Genomic DNA, 26603 nt, shown 5'->3' on the forward strand with positions numbered 1-26603 from the left:
AGGAACGATTGGGGTCTGTATGGTCTGTCTGAACTAGGGCCTGCTCAGGTCACCGAAGGACAGTACCCCCAACACTCCTGCACCTGGACCCGGAACCCCCTGCCTCACTGCCCCAGATCTCAGGAAACTCTAGGGGTAAGCCTGCTGCCAGAAGAGCAGGGTTTGGAAGCTATCGGGTGGAGACTTTCCTTTCTGAAACTTCTTGGCCAGCAGGCAGCAGAATCTGGAGCCAACCTTCACTCCATTGGCGACTGGGCTCCTGCTCGCACGGTGGAGTAGTTCAAAGGACAGAGCCCTTGGTACCGAAGGCCTGGAGAGGGAGTCTGGGACCTGATGAACTGGGCCTCCTGGGCTGCACGCCAGGAGAAACGCTAGAGAGGATGCCACCTGCTGGTGAGGGACCTCGGCTTGCAAAGTAGGAGAACCTGGAGCCTGAACGTGCAGAGAACAAGAATTCAGGTGGTTTTCTAAGTTGCTACTTTTCTGCTGTCTCTTTAGGGCTGCCACCTCCACGGACGTGCCTAAAGACCCTGTCCACCGCGCCGCGCTGCGGACGCGGAAGTGCCCACCAAGAGTGGCGGTCTCTCCTCCCCTCCCACCCTTTCCCCTCCCCTCGCAGAACGCTCCCCTCCCCTCCCCTCGCGCTCCTGGGTCTAAGACTCTCCGCTCTTCTCCATCAGGTGGAGCCGTCACCTCCTCGCGCCGCCCTCCTCCCTCCTCGCCGGGAACAGCACAGGCACCTTGCAGCGCCAGGAGGTTAACCGAGCCCCCGGAGGAGGTGAAGCTCAGGAGCAGCAGAGCGGAGGTGGCGGGGCCGCCGTCGGGGCTGGCGCCAGGGCCGGGCCGGCTGCAGGTACTGCAGGCACCGCTGTCGTTCTCACTGCCCACGCGGTGGCTGCAGAAGGTTGCCGTGGTTTTTCCGGTCCTTTTAGAGGCAGGCAGCTCATGACTTAATCCAAGGTACTACCTTTCCGCCAGAGACCGGGGGCTGCAGAGAGGGGTGGAAGGGGTGGAGAAGGGAACAGGCCCAGCTGGCTGAGGATCACGAGGTCAGTCTCCGGGAACAGCGGGACAGTTAGCCAAGGAACTTCCAACCTCGGACTCCCACCAACCCTCTCCTGTCCCAGAGTGAGTGTGTGGGGTGTGCACACGTTGTACCTGATTTCGCGTATTGCACAGTTCACTGGACTCGTGACGGGTTTTGTACTATTTCCTTCCTGGCCGAATTAAGTAAATCTGAGCCCCAGGCCACTTAGGAATTAGCAACCAAAATTAAACAACAGTTTAAAGGATAAATGTTAGAACATCAAATGTTGCTTTGTAAGGTACACTGTACATTCTAATATTAGTCTTCTGCACTACAAAGCTTGACTTCAGGAATTGAACCCAGATCTTAAATTTCTCCCCACCCACCCACCCCATAGATTTAATGGAAGGGACTACTAAAGCTACAGCACTATAAATGCCATATTTTCACTCTTAATATGTTATTTGACGTATGTTGTTTAGAATTAGTCATCTTTTGCATGTGTTTCTGATTTGCCTCTTCTGTTTCATTGCATTGCCTATTCCAACCAGTCAATGGACTAAGGCTGTGCAGACACTGCTTCTGAACCTTGCTTGCTAATTAATTGATTAGGTGCCTCTTTTGGATCCTCTTAGTTTCTGTTGCTCAGTGTCTCTTTTTCCCCCCCCAAAGCTTGCCTACAAATTTCCATTTGATATGTTTAACAGCCTCTAAGGGGTGCAGTTAAATAAACTATTACATTAAGAATAGAAAAGTCAACACAGCCGACAGGTACTAATTTGTAGGCCTTTGATGTGAACCACCAGATGTCAGCTCCTGCCAGCACCTCCCAGGTGCCCCCACTTCTCTCTATCTTGTTCCTAAATACCAAGGGATACATCCACATGGAAACGTGGAGTTGGAATGCTTTGCAATCAGCAAAGTCACCAAAATATGTAATAGTGATGGAAGAAAAGACCTCTCCAAGGTCCAGTGACTGAAGATAATAATGGTTGATTTTGTAATTGAATGGCACAGATGGAGAGAGCATCTTTCATTTTCCTCTCTTTATTCATTACCTCCCCTTCTGTATAATGCTGCATATTTTATACATTGTTTTGTAACTATCCTTACAGTTTCTTATGTGTATACTCTACTTTCACATTAAATCATGAACTCCTGAAGGCATGGTCTGTGCCTATGACTTTATTTGCCCCAATTCCCTGCTTATACCAGACTTATCTAATGTCTATCAAATAAATAGACCTAACTAAATTCACTTTGATATCCTGGAAGAAACAGAGTTTGATTTGAATGTGGGTTTCATGACAGGTGAAAGACGATGGTTCTCAGGAGGCAGTTCCCTATGACCTTGGCCTCTCCTTCCATATAGGAATCACAGCACTTCTTAGAGAAAAGACAGAGGGGTGGAGCGCTTGTGAGAGGAGAGGCTGCAAATGCAAAGACAGGCTTCTCCCCTATCCTTGGTAGGAAATGCACAAACCATAATAATAATAATAATGATAATGATAAACGGGCGTGTGTCACAAATCTACTTGGTTTCCCTCTAGTTCCTTCATTTTGTTTTCTAGGAGTAGCACAAAGCACGCCACGGTCCAACCGTTCAGGTTTTATTACCTACCTACCCCTCCGAGGAAAGTCCCAAAAATGCAAAGCATGCTTGTTTCTTCCCCAACTCTGAGACTCCCGCCGGGTACATTGGCCAGGTCCTTTCTGGGGAAAGATGCATCCTCCCTTGCCTCTCCCTTTCCCCCTTTCAGCCCAGTTGCCAGTCCCTTGTGCACGGGAGAGGCGTGCATATTTCAATGTGTGCATATAGTCGTCCTTAACTTCACAACCGTTAAACAACATTACATCGTGTGAACAAAAAAGTCACAGCTCCACTCGCTGTCCAACATGCCTTTTGATCATACACGGTGACAAAAGCTAAATTTCCCCCTGTTTGGGGACATAAAGAAAGAACAGAGCCTCCCCTTCTCCGTTTTGCGTAGATCTTTTCCAAGTGTTTCCTCTTTAATTATGACCCGTTTCCCCTCCCTCTCCCCTCCCCAGCTCCAGTGAAAGGAGCCCTTCTGTCACTGGTCCCTCGCTCGCTCGCTGGCTGGCGGTGGGAGGAGCCGGGAGGAAGCTGTGCGCCGGGGAGGCCGGGAGCGGAGATGGATCTGCTCCGAGAGGGGACGCTGCTGACGACCCCGGCTTCCCGAGGCGGCTAGAGACAGGCCACTTGTGCCGCTGGCTGCGGAGACCCGAGGCGCAAGAGCCGGAGGCCGCCGGGACCGCCGGACAGACGGCTGGTGGGCGACCCCGCGAGGACCGCGGCTCAGGCTGAGCCCCGAGAGCCGAGGAGGAGAAACTCACTGCGAGCCCAAGTTGTCCACCGGCTCGCCCTCGCAGCGCCGAGGAATGAAACCTTCCCAGCTCCACCTGCTCCTCGTCTGCTTCTTCCTTTTCAGTCAAGGTAGGACCCGGGCCGCTGGAGTTGCAGGGAAAGTGGCGGGGCTGCCAGGGCGCGGGAGGCAGAGGGCGGTAGGTGGGAGGCTCCGCAAACTCAGCTGATGGATGCGCCTCTCTTGCCCGGTCGAGATGCTCTGGCATTGCTCCTTTGCCTTTGAAAATGCAACAAAATGGTACTGTGTATTTTCCTTTGGAAGGAAGGGGTATGGGGCTGGGGGTGACTTTTCTCCTCTCACTTGCGGTCAACACCCAGCTCAAACTCTCCAATGCAAATGAGCCCTTTATGGCCCTGGTATGTTAATGAGGCAGGATCTGTGTGGCTTTGCCGCCCTGAACTTCTGGGCACCTCCTCTCATTCAGACCCGGCTGGAGAGGGAGCGAGCAGGGAAGGAAAGCTTTGTTTAGGTGGATTTTCAGCTCCAATAGGGTCTGACTTCCATGAGCGTGTTCAAAAGCAAGTGTGTTCAAAAGCGAGTGTGTGCGTCGCACAGTTGCAGAAGGGGCTGCAATTATGGAATGTACCGTGGGGGTAATTTGCAGTGCTTGGGAAAAGCTTGTAAAGAGTTTCATTGAATTTAATCGAGTTCTCTGAATAAGACTGAATTCTGAGTCCTCCACAGCACTAGATTCAGGGTATGAAATGGAATTTCGCCCCTGGTACTGATTGTTTCCTTTCTGCAGCCTAGCAGGGGCAGAGGAGCTGGTGAATGTTCAGAAAAGAACTTTGCCATTCTGGGTTCCCTGCTACTGGGCTGAGTGGGGCTGGGAGTGGCTGACGGAGGGGAGGGGAATTTGGGAGAGGGATTGTGAATGCCTACTTAGCCCAAGGCCTCAAGAGTCACCTGTGGAATTGAGTTCCAAGGGGACAAGTAAATCGGCTGCTTTCCACTGTCTCGGAATGCCAATGCTGCCTCTGCCATCTGAAGCAGCATTTGTGCCAGCCTGCACAGCTCTGACAGGGACAGGACTCTCAGAAAAATCCCCAACAGACCATGTCCATCTGTTGATTAAATGAAGGGTAAAAGTTTACGAGAAAGCAGAGTACTGCCATGGGTGGCTGGCTTTGCAAGCATACAGCATGGCTCCCTTTCTTCCTCTGTCAGGGAGAACCCAATGTAGGCTGCATCCCAGCTGCCTTCCTTACCTCTTCTGTTGGTACTGTGATCGCTGCACATTTCCCCTTATCAAACTTTGCTTATGATCACCCTCATTAAACCCGAGGGGGGTTTCCCCCCATATGAGCATGTTATACCCATGGCTGTATGTAGTTATAATGTACACACACACACACTCACACTCTCACTCACTCATGTATTCATGGGGCTGTATGCACCTAACCAGGGCTCCCTACAGCAGCAGGAAGATAAATTGCCTTCCCCAGAGTTTTCAGGCTGAATGAATAAGAACGATCTCAGAATACTGGTATAGAAACAGTTTGGTTATATTACTGTTTGCGAGATTACCCTCTTTCTTGGATGTGTGCGCACTTGTTTATGGGCAAACATCTCTCTCTCTCTCTGTCTCTCTCCAGTCAGGAAGTTGCCTGTGGACTCCTGGAAAGGAGGATCCCGCCTTGTCCCCTACACAGAGTTCATGAGACTAGTGAACGTGTCAGTCAGTGTTTCGTGTTCTTTTGTGGCACATCCATGCGATTCTTCCCTAGATTGGCATAAGAAGTCCCTAGGTCTCTAAGTGCCTCTCTGGCTGCCTTAATCATCAGAGCACGCATCTTCTACTTCGTTTATTCCTTTCTTAGTACAGAGCTATTTCTTGACTACATCATGTGAATATTTAAATATTTTCCTACAGAGGTTAAATGCTCTGTTTCATCTGCCCTTAGCCCTGAGGGCACTAGGAAGAAACCACAGCATCCTGCCATCCATAATTCCTTCTGATTCCTGAGTGCCCTGAGCTTGGCCAGTGTTGCCACCCTGTCAAATGGTAGATGCATAGTTCACGGGACTCCAAATCGGTCTAAAAGAAAACTGAAACCAAAGTGGATGTAGCCCGTCAGAATACCCTAAATCACTGGACCCTGTAGGTACCTGGAATAAGACAGCATCTGACTACAGGAAGTGGGATTCAAGGGGATCGATGTTTTATGGACTTCATTGCAATTGAATGCATTTTGACTTGATCTGTGGACATTTATTTTAACTTGGATGTTGTTTTGAGTATTGTAAATTCCCCAGAGGAATCTATTTTACTCTCTACACATACACATATGCTTTGTGTATATGCACATACAGTGCCCAGCCCCTACCTACCTGGTGCCACGTATTTATCAAGTTATTGAATAGAGTGTATCCACTTTCAACGGGTCATGAGAGGTCTGGCCCACAGGCTCTAGATGGCTGTGGCTGTCACCCTCCTGGCTGAGGTTGCATACCCCAGCCCCCCAGAGCCACCTGTCTGACCCCAGCCTCCTGGATGCTCTTCTTCATAGGATGCTTTCCAAGGAAATGTGCAAAGACTCAGGGATGGCTCTCCACTCGGAGAAGGCGAATGTCCAGGGTTCTATTTAGGGCCGTATCTGGCACTCCGAGGGTACATCCATCTGCTGCCCAACCTCTCTCACAGTGGGAACCTGCATGTCGTCTTGGAGTTTCTGGAAACACAATTCTCAAGCTTCCTGCTCCCTCCTGGTTGTCTTAGTTCTCATACAGAGGGAGTGTTCCAAACAGTGCTCTGAAACGGGTAGGAAAACCCTTAAAGTCTATTTCAATCATGAGTTCTCTCCCAATTTGTCGAATATTTTATTCACCTTTGTTTTTGTTCATAACCCTTTAGAGGATGAAATTAAGGTATGATTAATTTCAGTGCTATGCTGTGCCCCTATTCTTTTACGGTTTGGGCTTTTCATGGAGATTAAGTATTTATTTATCTTTCCTAAGGTGGCAGCAGAAAGGCCAAATGGCATTCCCCCCTTTTTGTCCCTGCCAGCTTGCCTGGCCTGGCTCCCCAGGAGGAGATGCAGAGCTGCCAGTATACTGCTTGTAGGTTTCCTCTTGCTGGGGATGCCTCCTCCCTCAGCTGTCAGGACTGCATGCTTTGTACGGAGAGGGATAATGTCACAGCACAATTTGCCTCCCGTAGAGAAGAGGCATGTTCTGCCCCGGGGTGAAAAGGAATCGATTCTCTTGTCATCCATAAACTTAGAACTTGCTCTATTTTTTCCCTTTACCATTTCAGTTTGCCCACAACTATTTCTTTCTGTGCCTTCCTTCATCTTCAAGACCCATTTCATCCAGCCTGGACAGCCACATCCTAAGTGGCTTTGGAAGAATCGTGTTCTGGCAGGACTGATGCTCCCACCGGGTCTGGAGTTCCAAGACAGTTTAGGGAATGTGCAGTGGCACGAGCTTAGTGCCTTTTACTTCAGATCCTCTAGGAAATGTGTTCTCTTCCCCGCTCTCTGGCGTTTTGCTCTAGTGTTCCCAGGGTGTCCTGTCCTGCCCAGTAATTTTGTGGGTCTAAAAGTTCTCATTCTGGTGAACCCAGATCTGTTGTCGGGTTTACCCGTGTGCCATGATGCTCCGAGCATGCTGGGGTGAAAATGAGAACATGCATGTCGCTGTCAATGAAGTCCTTGAGTTGAAGATTTATCCGGGATGTCATCTACCTATTGGGAAGAATTTAAGCAACGTGCTCTCTTGACTTGCTGGCAGAAATCACCCAAAGGGGCTGTCAGATGTCCACTCTAGGGCCAGAGGTTCATGGTGAGGTGCATCTCCCTGGGAATAGAAGAGCATCCAGAAGACAGAAGGCTAAAATAGAATGTGAAAGGGGGGAGTTAGCCAAGGTGAGGGGAGCCTTAGGGATGACAGGAAGCCTGCAAAGGGAGGAGCAGTGAGAGGGTTACCTTGCAGAAACTCCCTTGGGGAAGGGGGGGCATCAGAAGATCTCAAGAGCACCTCAGAGGCAGCCAGAAGAACGAGGGGGTCCTAGGAGGCACAGGCTGAGAAGACACTAGAAAAGGCAATGGGAGTGCCCAGAAACTTTGGAAACATTGATCCTTGCCCAGAAATGTCATATAACAAAAGAAGAGGCAAGAAAGAAGTGTGATGCTCCCCTCACTGGCACCCCAAGTGGTATGACGTGTTGTCTAGAGGAGGAAGAATCGCTGCTTTTATGCCGGGAGGTCAGTGCCTAGCTGCCAAGAGTGTGGAGCCACTTCTTTCGCAAATGTTCTGGGTGAGGGGAACTGGGACACATCTGTTGAGCACGGGGATGGTCGCCGTGTCTGCTGCCCAGCAGGGAGTTAACGTGCCAGCCAGACCAAGTGCAGAGGGAAGAGTAGCTCCCCAGGGGTAGAGGGGCGTGGAGTGGGGTCAACACCTTCGTACTACACTTAGAGGACACTGCGGGTCCTCCCTCCTGGGTCACAAAGGAGGATCTCGCTGGGAACATGGCAGCAGTGAGCTAGGCACAGGACCAAGGAGAGGCTCTGCCTGGTGTGCCTGTGTTGGTGGGAGCCAGGGCCAGCAGGAGCCGGGGTGGAGCAGGAGATTCGGCCTGAAGATGCAATTTGTCTTTTTTGTTCAACCCAGTGGGGGTGATTTAGGAGGCATTATATTGCAGACCCAAAAAAAGCACTTGAATAATCCAGAGTGAATTCAAGAAATTTCAATAGCAAAATAGTAACAATACTAATGATACCTTTGATTTGCAGAGTGCTTTTCTTCTAAGGAGATAAAAAGATAAACTGTTTTGGAAACAAGAATGAGGAAAAGAAAATTGCCTGTGATGGAGGAGTGGGGAGGGGGGCCAAGAACATTCATTTTTGGGTCTCAATGTAAGTGTGGGTGGGAAGGGGGTCACGTGGTCAGAGGCATCATTTTTCAGCTACAGTCCGTATCCTTGTAAGATGTTGAGATGACTTTAGGATGAAAAACCAGTGTAGGGATTTTAATCAGGGTCAACCTAGAAACACAGAGGCACTGAATTCCTTCTTCCTGTGCCTGGGAGCAGGGACACACTAATTCAGCAGTGCAGAGGGTCCCCAAGATCCTGAGAAAGTTGGAATCCGAGACTCTGACTTTAATGGTGGTTCTTGCAGCAGAGTGATTGGGGCCCAACCTCCCGTCAAGGACAGTGGACAGCCCGGCATTCACTGAGCGGGACCCACTGGAGCCGCTGCTCTGGCGGTGTCTGTCCCCTCGTGTTTCACAGCCCAACACTGCGATCCACCAGGAAGCAAGGTGCAAAGCCAGCCAGTGTCCTGTGCCCAGATTGTAATGGCTTCACCCTGTATTCCAAACAGAGTGGGATTTTATCTCCAGTTAGGGGCAATGCAGACAGTCTACTACATTGAGACATTACTGCTCCATATGTCATTCATTGCATGTCATTTTCTTCTCCCCAGGGGAAAGCCAGAATCTACCTGGTTAGGTATGCGCGTCAAATAAGAAAATAGATACCTTATAGGTCATTGGAATACTTCTCTCACATTTGTGAAAAGCATGCTCTGTCCTGCTTTCTGCCAGAGCGTTGGGATTAAGCATGGTAGGGCCTAGGACTTCCTTCCACACGCTCTTGGAACCCACACAGTGTCTGTAGAATAAAGATCTCTACCACCGCATTTAACAGTAAGTTACATTAACTTTCTGCTTGTAACCCACTGAAGGAGCTCGGGATCAGACATTATGCATTTTTCCTTTGCCTCTTCTCCCAATGGTAAAAATGAGTATTCTGGCTGTATACTTCTGGAAGTCAGTAAATGTCAATATTGGATAAGAGTTTCCTTTATATCACTACAATTTAGCATAAGCTGCTTGGAAACAAATGTCTTCCATAAGCATACAGTGTTTCTATGAGTACACAGTCACCACCACTATGAGGATTAAATAAATGTCAGCTTTCCCTGGGTACATTGGTAACAAGATAAAGCCATGGAAATAGAGGCCAGCACGGGTGAATCCTGCTCCTTGCAGAGTTTTTCTGAGGTGTGGAGGGTAGGAGGTGGACACTCACCCAGCTCCTTCCTGGAAATAAACACAAGGAAGTAGCCACCTGCCCACATGCCATTGGAAGGTTTTCCTGGCAGTCTGGAAGCCTTACCCTGCCCACTCCAAGCCTCCTCCATCCGTGACTCTACACACACACACACACACACACACACACACACACACACACACCACTTATTGCTAAAGTGTAGTGATATCCAGAACTTAAAACAAATCACACATCAGCCATTGTCTTCACATAGGAGGTGAGAACTCATTCTAACCTTCAAGCTGGCCTTGGTGGCCTCATAGGAAAAGTGAAGTAGATTTACCTGCAGTGTTGAAACCAACACTGCAATGGCATATGTTTGTCAGTAAGAAGAGGACCTGTGCATATCAGGCTGGATTCTCTAGATGCCTACTTAGCCTGTGTCCATTCGACAGTTGTTGCAAGTTCACGTTCTTTCTAATTTAGGCCTAGAAGACAGGAATTTGAAATCTGACACTGAGAGTTGTGGCAGTGAAAACAGAACATCATTTTCCCCTTTCTCCCCTTTTTCCCCAGGTGTTTCGTAGAGTCTGGTATCTCAACGGGCCACACTTATACCTACCCCCTTCCTTTGTGATCTAGCAGCATTTTGTGACACCAAAGCTCAGCCCCTGGCCACTCAGGCAGCATTCCTTGTAGGTCTACTGTGTGTGGTAGGCACTGTGCCAAGGGCTTTTGATGAAGAGATGACTACGACCATATTTCTGCCCCAGGGGAGCTGTAAGTCTGGTCAGGGAGCAGATACTTCAACTCGTGGATACCATCTGATGGGTTCAGAGTTGTCAGAGTGTTCACAGAGCAGCTGGAATGGCCATGGGTATCAGGAAAGGCTGCACAGAGGAGGTGACTTGATTTTGAAGGATGTCTAAGAGTTCGTCTAATGAAGCATGAAGAGTGTGTCTGACTGTACCTTAGAGTGTGTGTGTGCAAAGATAAGAAGGCAGGACAGAATGCGACATGTTCAAAAGCAATGGGTCCTGTGGGTGGTTGGAATGTTAGTGTGTTGAAAGGAGTAGGAGAGGAAGTTTGGGAAGGGAAGGGTCCGCTTGCAAATACCGTGCTAAACGTTCTGAGGGTGGATTGTCAGAATTAAGTCTAGGCTTTAGAAACATTATTAGTAGCTTATGGGTCTATACTCCTCTCTATACCATGAGTTCCATGGACAGAAAAAAAAAAAAAAAAGGAAGGATCAACATGTTACTTATTCTTCTTGGTAATCCTGTGTTTCCCCTGTAGACGTCAATGGAAAAATATACCTGTTCTTTCCAGTTTCTTTTCCTTCATAACTCTTATGTAAAGGATGGGAAAGTGAGCAATAGAGTTAAGTATGAGCAACTGGCCTTGACTGCTGTTCTGCATTCCAGAGGGAAGACAGAGAAAGGTAGTAGGCAGATGTATACTTAGGAGTGATGTGTTGGATAACGAATGTGGAAGGGAACGTGCATCACACAGAAGCAGGCATGGCTGAGTCCATACTGGACGGTTCGTCTGACGGAGTCACTGAGCAATGGGATTTGCCAATGTCTAGGGCCCTGGACGGCTAGCTAGAGATAGACACACTTAGTATCGAAGATGAAAGGTAAACCAGAAAGGGAGAAAGGGCAAGGGTGAGATAAGCAAGAGATGTGTAGGGACATTTTGCTGATGATTTCTTTCCTGTTCTCAAGAGGCAGCTAAGCTACACTGGCTTTGGGGAAAACAAGGCTTCAAGCAAAGTGGTTCTACTCAGATGTTAGACCTGTTTACAAGTCTCCAGTGCCAACTAACCTGTCATTCTACAGTAAACGGTGTTGTCATATCTACCCATGTGTGCTACTCTTTGGCCTGTTCTCATTTCCCCATCAAAAAATGGTGGGGACCAGTAGGGCAAGCTCAGTAGTGAAGCAAAAACCTCATCATTCTGCAAGAAATAAAACAGTGACATTTCCAAGACTATCTAACCCTTGTGTCTAAGGCTGGCCCACTGAAAGTTCTCCCACTGCTGAAAAACTAAGAGTGGAATTAGGGCCATCAAGAATGAAAGTGTCAATTCCTAAGAAATGTATTGGAAAGTAGACTAGATGACATCCAAATTCTCTCCAGTACTAAGATTTCCTAAATATCGTCTGTTAGCAATAAGCATTCTTTTGGGATAATGAATTCCTAGAAGGTAGAGGATGTGTTATAGATCTCTTTGTCCTGCACGTTTTCTTATAGGTGCTGGACATTTCCTCTTGTGTTTTGCTTGTTGGTGGAAGGGGCAGCAATAATATGTTCTTTAGCATGATGGTCATTAATATCCTACAAAGCTTCACAAGTTACCGAGTGCCTCTCCAAGCACTACTTGATTTCATCACCATGATAGCAATGAGAGGTGGCTGTCATCACTGCTGTACCCTCAGAAAGGTTGTGTCACCTGATCAAAGTCACTCCCAGTCCAGCTCACTCTTTTATGGGCTTTGACACTCCTCACGATGCTGGTAGATCCAGCTGCTGCAAATCAGCAACCCTGAAAAATGAATGAGCAGGTCCTAAGCTGTGGCGTAAGCTGAGTCATGGTCTTAGAATTATGGGAATCCTCAGTGTCTAGGCATAGAAGGGGGTTTTAGGGTTCTGATGAAAATTGGGGAGCTGGCCTTTGAGTAGCATTATGGCTCTATCTCTTCTTGATTCCAGACTCTTTATGAATTGGTTCCTTCGTCTTTCTGGCGTAAGCTTTATCTGGAGGGCACAAGGTTTCCAGGCTACTCCCGGCCTGGGGAAATGACAGGGCAGCCTTTTGGGCTGACTAGCAACAAGAATACATTGCTTCGGCAGCTTCTCTTGTGGCTGTTCTGGAAGGAAAAAAAAAAAAAGCAAAGGCAGGGATTTTACTTCTCTTAACTGGTTGATTAAAATACCCATTTATTTTGTACCTCCCGGTGACTTGCACACTATTTGGCACACAGGAAGCTATGAATAAATATTGAAATGTTGGAATGAAACATGAGGAATAAAGAAAAAAGGAGAAGACGGCAGTGCTTCTGACCTCACCACGTGCACATGCTGAGAGGGCTCCCACAGGAGAGCAGAGGAAAGAAGCCAACTAGTGAAAGTGTGGTCTTGCTCTGTAGGAAGTTGCTCCTCTCTGAGTAAGGCCTTGAATGACCATTGAGAGACCAGGGACACTGCCAAGAGAAACATCCTCTGACGAGCCACCCGCTCCTTGGTTTCAGCAAGAAACAGTGGCACCCTTCTGTTCTTTAATGCATGTCAGTTCCCATTCCTGTCAGTCACCTGCAGATGTCACAGGTGACTCAGCTCTGGTGCAGTGTGACAGTCCACCTGTCACCCTTGGCAATGCTGGGAGCGATGACAGCTTCAGAGTGACACTGGGTCCTGATTGGCTCATCACACAGGTATTCAGGAGACAGAAACATAGAGCTCTCTCCTGGAGACCCATCCCAGGCACCGCACAAGAAGCGACTGCCTCCCTCCCCTGTCTTGCTGCCCTTTGACAAAGAAAAACTGCCAATGAATGTCCCAGTGGCTTTGTTCCCCATGTCCTAGGGCCCGCACTTTTCCACACCTCACTTACGTATGCTGGGGTCTACCCCCCATTCACAGGGAATCCCATTTCATCAGGGAGCTGGACTCTGAAGTCTTTTGTTACATAGGCTGCTGCGCCTGTGTGAGGGGCGACTGGGGAAGGAGGGCCTGGTTTGTTTGTTTGTTTGTTTCTTGGCACCACATCAAGCGGAATATTTCTGGTTGTGAAACCAGGTGAGCACTGCAATTCCTACATCTGCCTGATGGTGGCAGCAGCAGCGCTTGCAAAGCCCAGGAGTGAGCTGCTAGCCAGAGGCCCAGGAAGGGAGCTGGGCTCTTTAGTGGGTGCCTGGGCCCTTCTCTGCCCCAGACAGGGAGGCTGGGGCAGCTGAGCATGAGGCAGAGGGCAAGGAAGTGAGGAAGAAGCCTTTAAGATGGCAGCAGCTCCCCCAACAGGCTCGGTTCCTTCTTTCTGATGGCTATGAGGCAAGAGTGTTAAGGGTACCAGTGAAGAGTGCCAACAGGTAGGTGGGTATGATTTAAAATGCTTCAGGGGCTGGGGAGACCTACAAAGAGAATGAGTGAGAGAATCGTCAGTTAGCTGAGTCGGTTTCCCTGCAGCGAGGTGTTTCCCTTCGCTGATGTCTCTCCTGTGGGTGATGATGGAATGTCCTCCCAGGAGGGTGGCTGCCGGCCACAAGCCCCTCTCCTTCCCAGTGACCCACTCCTAGGCCTGGGCCCACTGCCTCTCCCCAGGTGTTTGCCCCTTTAATGATCCAGAGCCAATATTTCTGCTGCAGCTCCGCTCTCGTACTGAAAAAAACAAAACAAATAGATGCTAAAATTACTCCTCATTATTCCTGATCTCTTGGGCAGGCTGAAGAAGTACTTCTCTGTTTTCACCTGTGGACAGAAACAAGTACCATGAAAAAAATGCCATGAACCGTGGCTATGTGTTTGAAAGTGAGTCTTTCCAGGCAAAGTATCCAGGTCCTGAGGCAGGCACTGGTACCTGATACCCTGTGGTCTGCAGAAGGGAAGAATCCCTTCCACTTTCCTTTATCCCCTAGGAGGTGGAAGCTCACCCTTTTTCACCCTTGAGAACTACAAGCGAGATGGATCTAAGACCCCAGGCTTGATCCCTGTGCAGCATAAACAAAGATAGTGGGACATGGGATGAAGGAAGGCTGAGGCCGCCTTGTCTTCTCTGTGTGGTCTGAGTGGCTGGTAGAACTGGCCATTTATTTGGCCTGAAGTCATCAGACATTATTTGACTATTACGTTTTGGTTGCCAGTGCAGTTCAGATAAGGTTTGCTCAAACCCGAGCAGCCTCCTGTACCTGACTCACCATCACAGTCTCCTGCTGCTGTCTCAGGAGCAAGGTGAGCTGCCACCTGCCAATCCATCCGTCCTTACACTGTCTTCCTGTCTTCCTGGTGGGGCTGGAGGTACAGTGGAGCCAGGGAGAAGGTAGAATCGTCTGTCCTTTTTATTAATAGTTCTACTGGTAAATGGGAGGGGACATCTTGAGCAGCTCATGTCAGTGAATAAAGCTCTTTGCATAAGGATTGAAAAACCTTATTTGAAACTGCAGATGTGAAGCTACACAAATCAGAGAGGGAAAATATCAAACTGCAGAATTTAAGAATTTGTTAAAAATAATACAGCTAGACCTCTTCCTCATATGAAGAGATGGTATATCAATGTGGTCTGTGCCCTTGGCCCTGCTGCCTTCCTGGCCCCTTGATTTGGTCGTCTTCTCTCCTCCTTTCACAAATATGACTTCCTTAATGCTTGGGGATCCCTCAATCGAAAGCTGCCCGGGGAGGAGGGAAATGTGAGAACAGAAAGGAATCAAACCCTAACCTATATTGGTCTCATTGTATTTCTTTCTCCACTCCTGCACCTTGTGGTTGCGGAATTGGAGCCAGCCGTGGGGAGTCACGATTGGGGCCTCTGGCCAAATCCTTTGCTGAGCTTTACGTGTGGTCCCTACTTAATCCTCATAGTGACCGGATAAAGCGGGATTGTCATACCCATTTGCAGATGAGAACTACTGAGACTTAGATTCCATAACTTGTCCAAAAGTGACACCCCTGGTAACTGATAGAATCGCCACTCAACCACTTGTATGCAGACCCCATCCCTTCAGGAGGAATTTAGTCACAAGGGTGCCTTGGTAGCTGTGTGACTATCAAGAAGCCACAGAAACCTCTGGCCTGGCCTGTGGTCCTCCTTCTTCATAACTTGTAGGGCTTGGAAAGAAGAGCGGATAGAAATGAGAAAAAAAATAAAATCGAACACAAAAGCATGAATAAGAATCTGAGATTTACTACATGGCTAGGGGCTGCTCTTTTTCTCCACAACTCAGCTCGATTTGCCCTTAACATTCCGAAAGCCAAATGCTGATTTCCTAACAAGAATCCATTACCACCTAACTTTCCTTCAGTGGATTAAAAAAAAAAAAAGTTAAACCCCATTCTGCTGGAGGAGAGGTTAGCCCGGTGTTAGCTGTGCGCTGTAAGAACAGAGCTACTCTACATGAAAAGGCATTTCAGGACATCAAAACCTTCCTTTTTGTCAAGTCTAGAATAGTAAAAATGTCAGGAGACCACATGGTTCTGAAATGATTAATAATGGTCGTTAGGGAGAAATAAAAAGACGCTTAGAATATAGGAGAGTCTGAATGCCGTTCAGCCTCCGATGCGCCTCATGTTGGCTCCAGCTGGTACATCTTAGCTCGTGTCAGAAATCATTTCTGAAGATGGCACGTACCTACCGAGGCCGTGCTTAAATCATAATATTGCTTTAAGATGGACACTTATGATAAACTAGCAAAACATAAAAGTTCTCTGAAGTTTTCAAAGCTCCTTTAGATAGAATCAGAGGAATACAGAGGAGAACTGCAAGGTAGATAGATCTCTGTGTGGAAGACATAAAATTCCTTCTTTTTATTCCACAGCCTGAGCCCTTGAGTAGAACACACGATCACATCAGCAGTGCATTGTCAGCCGTTGCCAGAGCGCCAAATCCTCGCGAATGCCTATTTCTCTGGGCCTTAGCTTTGCTTTGGGTTTTCTCTTCATCAGCCCGGGCAGCGGTATTCATGACAGAATCCATACTTTGCAGGTGAAGCAACTGGTTGCTGAGCTGGTCAGAATCAAGACACACCATCCAGAAAACAATATGACTTTCTTCCCCTGTTCTCTTGCTAATAATAAGAGGAAATCTACATTTGCCTTTCGTTATCAACAGATATTTATTTTCTGAGATCCATATCACTGCACTTGCACTCTTGCCAAGGAGAAAAGTATATATAGACTACTGTATGTTTTTAAGTTCGTCTTCGTCTTCTTCTGTTGTCTTCCTCAACCATTTACATGGTCAGGGCTGGGATATTTATATCTTTCTTGAGGGCTGTGAACAACCATATGAACTGAAAAAAAGTATTTCCTAATGCAAATATGAATACCCTTTATACCAAGCCATTTTGCTCCTTTAATTGAATAGCATTCATAGTACTTGAATGTGCAGCAGGCAGCAGTGCATAAGGCCTAGAGGTCACGAGTTCCCTCTCAGTAAATATCAAGGTGCTTTAAAATAACTCCTTAGTAGAGATTTGTCCAAAGAAAGATGACAAGCTTCTGGGGGCGCATTTTCTGGCACCGGAGTCTCCTGCATCCGCTCTACACCCTCCCACACCCCATCGTGGTTTCACCTCCATGTGAATACAGTTGACCCTCGAACAACATGAGGTTAGGAGCGCCAACACTTTGCTCAGTCGAAAACCCATTTAACTTTTGACTCCCACGAAACTTAGTTGTCCCTCAGTATCCACACAGGGGACTGTTCCAGGAACCCTCACAGATACCGAAATCCACGGATGCTGAAGTGCCTTGTAGAAAATCATGAAGAACAATGCATAGAGTTGGCTCTCCGCATCTACAGACGCCCAGCTACAGATCAAAAACAGTACAGATCTTTACTGAAAAAAAAAATCCACATATACGTGGACTTGCAGATTTTTAACCCATGTTGTGCAAGGGTGAACTGAACCACTTATATTAACTAGGGCTAGACAAGGGGTCTGAGAGCAGTTTTTAACCAGAGGAGTTAAGATGCACATGGGAGCTGCCACTAAGAGTTTTCATGTCACATTGCCCTAGAGGGACTCGCTCAGAGTGAATGAACTCAGAAATCACCGTGGGTGGTAAGCATAGGAAGCCACACACGTGATAAGGCCAAGAACATGCAGTTTGGAACATGGTGGCTTTGCCAGTGTGTCACTGACATCACTGCCTTCCTCACATCTGAGAAGAACTCTGAGAATCGTTCTTGGCCAGGTGACTCTTCAGCCCTGTCCCACCCCAGGAGAGCCCAGGAAAGCCATGTGGTCATCTGTGCTGTCAGGAAAGGCAGCTAAGAGCAGCCATAGATTTTCTTCTACTGGCTCTTTAGCATGTTTATTTTAAAGTCAACGCTGTACACCAGAGATGCTCGTGTCCAAAAAGAATGGATTTTTCCGCTTTGCACAGTGAAGAGATTCACAATGTACATAGTAATGCATCCGGAGAATTCTTGTTCTAGTTTCAAAAAATCTTCAAGGTCAATACAATCACAGACATTGATATTCATTTCATTGTGAATTGGGACCTGCTGGCTGCTTACTGTCATTTTCCAATTCATAAAAAACATTTTCTCATCACTAGGCCTCTGGGCCTCTTTCTTCAACCCAAACCACCAATGGGAAACCAGCTGCTGGAGCTGATGAAAACGGAGAGAAGGGGAGGAGAGGGGCGGGGAGGGGAAGGGAGAGCTGGAGCCAGCGCCAGATTTAAAGCCACCCTCAACCCACAGTGGCTGCTGTGTACACATTGTGCACGCTCCCAGATGTCTCAATGACAACACTGGTGACAGCAGAAAGGAAGGCGGAGAGAGGCACAGGTGTGTGTGGCTGTCAAGCTAGCAGGGAGAAACAGAAGGACAGAAAGGTTGAGCAAGCTGAGATGAGTATGAGAGACAGAAATTTCAGTCTTTCAGAGATTATACTAAGACTAGAGGGTTTAGAACAACAGCTTTAACTCTCCCCAACCCAGATGGGGAACATGAAGGCACACGCATTACGCACCAGGTCTTGAAGTTTCCATTCATCAGTGAAATTCTTGAGTAGCTTCGCCATGAGGATATCCAGATGTGCCACATTTGGGCTCAGAGGTCTCTGTCATTAGATGGTAGTACGGTCCTTGGATGGTATCCTAACACCTACAGGACAAAGATCGTCAGGCTGGAGGTCTGGCCTCTCCTCCCCCGCCCCGCTCACACACGCCCTTCACTCCTGCCAAAGCGAGCTGCCTGCGTCTCTGTGTGTCCTCTGCTCCCTCAAGCCTCCCAGCTCTCTCACCTGACTTCCTTATCCTCTGAAGGACTTCCCCTCCCCACCGTGTCGTTCCAGCTGACTTCCACCATAAGGACTAGCTCTCTTTACCTCCTAGAGGAAGTTTCTTCCTCCTCCCTTCTCACCAGCAAATTTAAATGCCCTTCCCCACTCCTTCCACAGCCCTCTGTGAAAACCCCTTGTAGCGCTTGTCACAATATGTTGAAGTGGCTTTTTCCTACCTGCCTTCCCTTCTAGATCTGTGATGTGATTTGTGCAGCTCCTCTGTTGGACATGGGTACGTAGTCAACACATGACCAGTGTTTCTTTTACCAAAAAAGAGTATAACGTGTCTGTGACTCAGTGATCCTACCTTGTGTGCCTGGCATTTCTCTTGCCAGTCCACGAACGTGCTTGATCAGAGGATATGCTGGACTAATCATTATGATTGCCTTCTGCAACTAGAGTGTCTGTGAGCACCAAGTATTCCTTGGGGGAAAGATGATAGCAATTTAATCCCTCCTTGCATTTACGTAGTACTCGGTGGTTTCCAGAACCCTCTCCCATTTATTACAATCAACTCTCATCCTCACTTTAAAAAATTAGGAAAATGAGACCAAGTTATGTGAAGTGGCCTCTCTAAGGTCACACAGGTAGTAAGAGTGCAAGTCAGGATGAAAACGCAGGCGTTCCAAATCCAAGTGCAGTGGTTCTTCCCCTCCCCCTCCTGCACATCTGCCTGGGTTCCTGCGCCCAAGGAGCGTCTATTTAGACGTTGTTTGGCTGGCAGAGCAGGCCCTGGGGCGTTTCCTGTGTCATCATGCAGAGCAGGCAGAGCATGATAGGGTCAGTGCGTCCTTTAGATGCGGGTAGCCACTCGTGGGCTTGGGCAAGGCTCCTAGCAATGTGGTGATGACCGGTTCCAGGGGCACAAGGGTCTCCGTGCAGAGGCTGGCGAAAAACTGCTCTTGACTGGGGCTGTCTCTCTTGTAAATAGGGCATAATAAAGACAACATTGTAGCTCCGTCATAGTAAGGACTTACCGGTGCCTGGCAGGGCCTGGAAACTCCTCCTAGAGCCACCCTTCATTGTGCATGTCGGCCACAAGCCTCCCCACAGTGTATCTGCCGTGAAGTGTCAGTCTGTCCGCCTGTCAGCCAGAAAGGACTTATTGAGCATCCAGAGCACCCACCACATGTCACCCTGCAAGCTTGTGACATGGGCCCTAAACTAGAGGCCAGGGGATATTTACTCTGTCCAGCTCCTGTGGCGTGGTTCTGGGTATGGCCCTCATATGCAAAGGGGCCTCAGGCTTCCTTCCTCTCCTTCCTGCCTGAAAGCTGTTCTGCACTGAGGAGTACTTTGAATCATGTTGAAGACGCTGTGCACAGGTGAGGTATCTGCAGCTGTCCAGTTCAGTGTTTCCAGATGTGTCAAGCAGGTGCCTGGTGCCCAAGTTCAGAGTAGATCTGCTCAGTTTCCTTCTGCAAGAAAAGGTGAAGCCACGCAGCCTCTCTCAGCAGTTCATCAGGAGAATTAAACTCAAATGCCTTAAAAGGCATCCATCGTATTAATGAATTAAATTATTTCCTATGCATCTAAAATGGTGCTAGGTATGTGCTATCCTTGGGAGCAGGGCAAAAATAAATTACTCATATTATTCTCTGGGTTCCCTGGTTCAGGTGAGAAATCTCAATTGAGAAAGGCTATATAGCACTCTATTAGTTTCCTATGGCTGGCGTACAAATTACCACAAATTTTAGTGGCTTACAATAACATATACCATATTTTGCCATGTATAATGTGCACCCAAGTTTTTGGCCCAAACTTTCAAGGAAAAAAATCTTTTGTTTTAATTTTTTAATTCAAATTTTTATTTGTTTACATTTAGGTATTTGGTTTTTGTATTATACAGGAATTTTAGCATTTATTTTTTAACATATTATGGTACAAGACATTTTATGTAACAAATAATTACAAAACACAATAACAGATACAAGGTACAAGAAATTTTATGCACTGGTGACAAATTTACGCTATTTACCCATCATAGAAGGCCAAGAACTCTTTGTCGTTGCAAGTTTGTCGTAAGTTCAACAAAACCAATTATCGTATTCCAGGGTATTATTCTGTATACGATATCATTATTGATGTCTAGAGATACACTTTTAACTCACAAACATAAATAAAAGAATAAAAACATTTATGTAGACACAGAATTAGTACTGCTCATGTATAATGCACATCCTTATTTTTCCCTCACAAATTTGGGCAAAAAAAAGTGTGCATTATACATGGCAAAATATGGTGTGTATTATAGTACAGTTCAGGAGGTCAGAAGTCTAAAATGAGTGTCACTGGGCTGAAATCAAGATGTGAGCATGGCTGGTTCTTTTTGGAGGCTCTACGGGACAGTCTGTTTCCTTGCCTCTTTCGGCTTCCAGGAGCAGGCCACCTGCTTTCCTTGGTTTGTGACCCCTTCCTGGCATCACTCTGACCCCTGGCTTCTGCCATGACATCTACCACTACTGAACCTGCTCCCTCTGCCTCTCCCTTATAAGGATTCTTGTGACGACATCAGGTCCACCCAGATAATCCAGGATAATCCCCCATCTCAGAATTTTTTAACTTTATCACATCTGCAAAGTCCTCTTTGTCTCTTAAGATAACATATTCAAGAATCAGGACATGGACGTCTTCGGGGCTCCTTATTCCACTTGCCACAGGGGCCAGAGACAAAAGGGGGCTGGCAGCCCCTCTTTCCCTTAGTGGAAAATGCAGGCGTTCCCATCCACGTCTCTGTGTGAGCAATTTGTGCCTTAGTCTCCCTATCTATAAATTATAGAGAAGGATCTTCCTCATTTATATTTACAAAGTACTTTGCGATTATAAGTAAAAGGTGCTGAGTATGAAATGGTTATTATAATATTACACTATAACTTGGTATCAATTATGCTTACATTAATCAATGGAGCTACTTACTAGATGCAACTACTATTGGGTCCCATAGGGAAGAAATTAGGGGGAACATCTATTGGCGTCTGTAGTTAAACCTCGCTAAATGATTCTTAATAGCAATTTACTTTGGCTTCATTAGCATGGAGTATGGGAACTCTCCTTTAAAACACCATATAGCTCCGTCTCCTCCTGTCTCTGGCGTAATTGAAATAAAACAGAGATAAACAGCAACAATAGTGTAAAACAAAGGACAGATGGACACTGTGCTTTTCTACATATGATTTGTTGTCAGGTAAGAGGTTTACTGCCTGTGCTGATTTTCTCTCTTTTCCTCTGTCTCTGGTTGAGTTTCTGACCTTTGACTGAGCATCTGGCTAGGAAGGAGACACAGGGGTATAAACAGTATGTGGAAGGAAACGTGGGTTGCAGACTCAAGGATGAGTTTGTGTGTCTTGCCGTGTGCCAAAGCAAAGGAGAGTGTATATAATGATAGCATTAGACCCCACTTCGGACCATTTAGACCTTGAGAGTCTGTTGATACACTTCAAAGGCTTTATGAAGCCTCCTTCAGGTTAGATAAGGTTTAAGAAATTTGGAAGCTTAGCCTCTCTCTGCCTACCCTACTGCCCGATGCATCAAGACTCCATAGAAGGCGTGGGGCTATTAGGTACATGGTGAGGGCCAGAGCAACTGACCCTGTTCCAGACCAGCTCTCGGGCCTCTAGAAGTGGCAAAGTGTGAGGCCCCCAGACAGGCCTCTGAGTCTGCCCCATCCCACACTCTCCCCAAAAATCCACCGCAACTCTGCCTGGGAAGCCCGGTGAGAGACAGAATCAGTAGACAATGATAGCATCTTTAAGTAGGTTTATAAAATGTTCAACGCTGGAAGGGCTCGTGTCCAGGAAAAGTTCTGTTGCTGCTAAACAGTCCCGGGGGAGCATCACAACCAGCTCTGGGCCTTGGGGCTCTGGGGAATTAAAGGAGAGAGACAAGCCCTGAGAGTGATTATAATCCCATTATGCAGAGCTCCCCCTATTCATTTCTTCATATGGATGAATTTGTATATATTTGCATTTTATTCTATTTGATAATATGCATAGAATTCAAATTGAAATGACTTGAATAGATTTGAATATTAATGAGGTGTTTAAAGGCTGCCATCCCTGCCAGAGTTTCCCAGCCAGGGAGTATGTGGTGTAGAAGCTCAGAAATCTCCTCAGGCACCAGCACCACCGGGCACTGCCACCAGAGACGCAGGGCCAGGAGGAGGGACGTCCTCTGGGATGGAGGTAGAGATGTCCCCCACAGCCCCAGGACACCAAGGCTAGAGCCCATTCTATGGAGGGGGTACATTGAAAACAGCTCCCCAAACATGTATGGCTTGAGGTCTCCTCTGACATCCAGACACATAATTTCAACAATGTCATAAAGGGCAAGATGTTTTCGCATATTGAGAAAAGGCTAATTGCCTTTCCCTCATAGAATCGGGTAGCAAGGGGCAGAATCACATTTCAACCAGACAGGTACAAGTGTGTGTAGCTCTTCTGCAGCGATCAAGGAAGGTGCTAGACTACCTTCTTTCTGGAGTCCTTTAGCTATAACGTATATACCCCTCCTGGTTATTTTCCTATAGGATAATGGCAGTTCGTCAATGTGCTCTCAGTGGGCCTCAAGGCCATCAGTCCTTTTCCAGGCTCCAGTCGGAAATTACTGGATACTGGTCACTGGAGCACATCAGCATTGACATCTGCAGCCTGCGTAGGCCCTGGGCTAAACTCTAAGAATAAGTAAGATAGGGTGGCTTGTAAGCATAAGAAAGCCCCCACTGACGTTCAACTGGCCATCTTTCCTCTCTTTGTCTAGAGACCTGAGTAACAGCTTGTCCTAAGAGGTGGGCCTGTGGCACCAGGCTCCGAATATAGAAAACTCAGCATCAAAATGTGTGGGCCTGTCAAATAAGGATAGCACTTTGTGGCAGTTGATATTGGGTTAATGGTAGTTCATTGTATATAGCTCTAAATATACCATTCTTCATTGCTAAATTACTAGGGATTAACATTTCTAAGTGATCCCCAAATTATTTTATTTTGTCCTAACTGAATCTTGGTTAGTTCTAAGTTTGTACTCCTAGTACCCATTCTGGTGGCTAATTATGCAAACAAGTACTAATGAAAATATATTTGTGTATCATTTACGTTCCTACTCCACATGGCTCTTGTGTAAACCCATCGTTGCCTCTAATTCAACAATCTGAAAACTAAATCATTTTATTCCCTATTGTGGTCCTAATTGCAGTGAGGGGTACCCCCATATTCCCAATATTTGTTCTGAAAACTGAGTCAGCACCAGCCTCTTTCTCATCACCGGTATCCAGTCATCTCGTCATGACATTTTATCTGCACTGTCTCCCTGTTTTGTCTTCTGTTGCCTTATTTATTTTTTCAATTTTCTCCCAAATTATCAGAGCATCCTACCAAGTTCCTCACTTTGTTCCAAAGTCATCCTTTACCATTTTCATCTTTCAGTACTTGTGTCGTCCTAGGTTGCAAGTCAGATTTACTCTTCCCACCTCAGCCAAGTCCTCTGGCCACCCTTTGCCTATAAAACAGAGCCCAAGCACCTGCAGCTGGTCTAAGATCTACACGGTCCCTCCATATTTAATGTCCTCTGCAACCTGGCATCCACTGTCTTTCCATCATCGTCTTTGCATTCCTCCTTTTTCTCCAAGCTTCAGTCCTCCCCCTCCCCAATTATTTTTGTTGTTGTTCCCTGGATATACTATGCCTTTATGTCTTTGCTTATGTTATTCCATCAGCCTAAAATATTCTTTCCTTATTATTTATTGACGTACTCTCTACATTTTAAGGCTCTGCTCAAGCATCGCCTCTTTCATGAAGTTACTTCCTGTTTCCCGCTAAGACTTCCTTCTTTCTCTGTCCTTGACATGATGTATATATTCTATTTTATCATGTGTTCATTCCTGTCCAGCTTGTTGTTTATATGCTATCTTACCAACTCCATTGTAAGTCCCATACAGAGAGAAACTTGAAGTTCTAACAATTTTTATATCCTCTGATCCTCTATGACACTGCTCAACAAATGTTCAATGAGTAAGTGAAATGAACACGTAGAAAAGACAATATAGTTTGGAGCTTGTCCAGTTTTCTGCAGCATCCTTTTCCGCTCTTGCCCCCTCCAGCACCTAGCTGTCTTGAAAAAAACACCGACATTTATTAAGTACCTGCTGCATAAGCCAGGTGCTTTCTCATTATTTCAGTTAATCCTCTCTAAAAAGACAATGATGAAAAGACACTTATATCCATTTTGCAGACGAGGAAACTGAGTCTCAATGAGGTTAAGAAACCTCAGTTAAGTGCCCCAGATCCTATCTCCAGTGAATCACAGACCACCGTGAAGGCTTCGGCCTTTTGACTCCGATCCTTCCAGTTCCTCAAAGCTGCTTCTCAAATCAGCCAGACTCTCAGCTTCCCCAGACTGTCAGGCTTCATTGCTCGGGGAGAATGAGTTTCCTTCAAATCAATCTTGGATGCAGTTATTATTTTATAGGGATGTTGTAAGTTGATAAGGTAGTTGTTATATGTTAATAGCTATTGTAATGTTGTTCTTAAGGCCTATTACTTGTGCTAGTTTGTATTTTAATGTGTGCAAAGGTGATTACAACTTTAATATGAATGTTAAACAGATTAGCTGATTTATACATAAAATAAATAAATAAATGAAAGGCATACTCTCATTTCTATTCATTTATCTCTCCCTCTCTCTCTTTCTCCTCTGTCCAAAAGCATATATGGTCTATGGACCACTGACAATGGAACACAAAGAGAGTGTTTTCTGCGTTGTAAATAATGGTTATAGATGGGTCTTTTGTCTGGGTGAATTTGGACTCTATGTCTTTAATAGCTGCTTGTCTGAGAGTTTGTGCTCTTGACTGTGTTTGGGAGCTGTGCACTCGCCATTCTCTCCCTGAAATTGTGTCCCCCACCTCTGGTAAGACCCTGCTGTTTCCTCAGCACTGACTGTAAAGTGGGCCAAACTTTCAGAAAGGCAAGCAAACCCCTGTGTGTCCTGATGAATCCAGGAACACAGGGCATGGAAGGGAAAACAGGTAAGAAAACTAAAAATTCAAGTGCAGAAAGGTAGGGACCAGGGGCAGGTCTACAGAATTATTTCTGTGGCAGGACACCAGTAGGGCACTGAGTCTCAGAGAGACTCCCTCCATGAAACAGAGCTCTAAGAATGAGCCCATTGAAGACAATGACCAGGGTGGCATAGGGGACAGGGAGGGAGCTGAGGGGATGGAAAGGGCACTCCAGACAGAGGGAAAGGCATGTGATAAAGCCTGGAGAGAATGTGGTCTACTCAGGGAGCTGCAAGGAGCTCAATGCAGCCAGACCAAGGGGTGTTGAGGCCACTGGTAGCACCAGTGGTTTAATGGACTGTGCATAGAACCAGAAGTCACGGAGCTTCCTGGCCAAGGAGTATAGATATTATGTTGGACAGGAGAAGCAACAATGGGTGGGAGGTTGCCAGGGTGCTTTCCTTTAGGCTATAATTGCTACAAGGGACAGGGAAAAAAATAAAGAATCAGGTTGGTTACAGAGATTCTGTTTATACGGGAGGAGGAAATCTAATCAACAGTGATTTAACTTAAGTTTGAAGAGGAGGATGAAGAACATACATGGTCTGACAATTAAGTTCATGAACATGTTGTTACCCTTTTTTGATATCAGAGGGATTATTCATTATGAATTTGTACCAACTGGACAAACAGTGAACCAAGTTTACTACTTGGAAGTGCTGAAAAGGCTGCGTGAAAAAGTTAGACGAAAATGACCTGAACTTTTCACCAACAATTCATGGCTCTTGCATCATGACAATGCACCAGCTCACACGGCACAGTCTGTGAGGGAGTTTTTAGCCAGTAAACAAAGAACTGTATTGGAACACCCTCCCTACTCACCTGATCTGGCCCCCAATGACTTCTTTCTTTACCCAAATATAAAGGAAATATTGAAAGGAAGACATTTGATGACATTCAGGACATCAAGGGTAATACAGTGATAGCTCTGATGGCCATTCCAGAAAAAGAGTTCCAAAATTGCTTTGAAGGGTGGACTAGGCGCTGGCATCGGTGCTTCCCAAGGGGAGTACTTCAAAAGTGATCGTAGTGATATTCAGCAATGAAGTATGTAGCACTTTTTCTAGGATATGTTCGCAAACTTAATTGTCTGACCTCATAGTCATGTCAGAGGACAGGTGTGACACAG

General features: G+C 46.7%; 1 protein-coding gene across 5 annotated transcripts in view; it reads left to right on the top strand.

The window, feature by feature from the left end:
- Positions 1-650: 650 nt before the first annotated feature.
- Positions 651-26603, top strand: part of KIRREL3 (kirre like nephrin family adhesion molecule 3) — a 563596-nt gene continuing 537643 nt past the window's right edge. The window contains exons 1-2 of one of the 5 annotated variants that reach the window (XM_019710496.3): positions 651-960; positions 3080-3485. In XM_019710496.3, coding sequence (XP_019566055.2) covers positions 3431-3485 — 55 coding nt within the window. In that variant the 5' untranslated portion in view covers positions 651-960; positions 3080-3430. The remainder of the gene's footprint in view (positions 961-3079; positions 3486-26603) is intronic. The other 4 variants (XM_074321188.2, XM_074321190.2, XM_019710497.3 and 1 more) reach the window with 4 other exon arrangements.

This window comes from Rhinolophus sinicus, chromosome 9 (assembly GCF_057876585.1).
Source record: "Rhinolophus sinicus isolate RSI-liver-muscle chromosome 9, RSI-T2T, whole genome shotgun sequence".
NCBI lineage: Eukaryota > Metazoa > Chordata > Mammalia > Chiroptera > Rhinolophidae > Rhinolophus > Rhinolophus sinicus.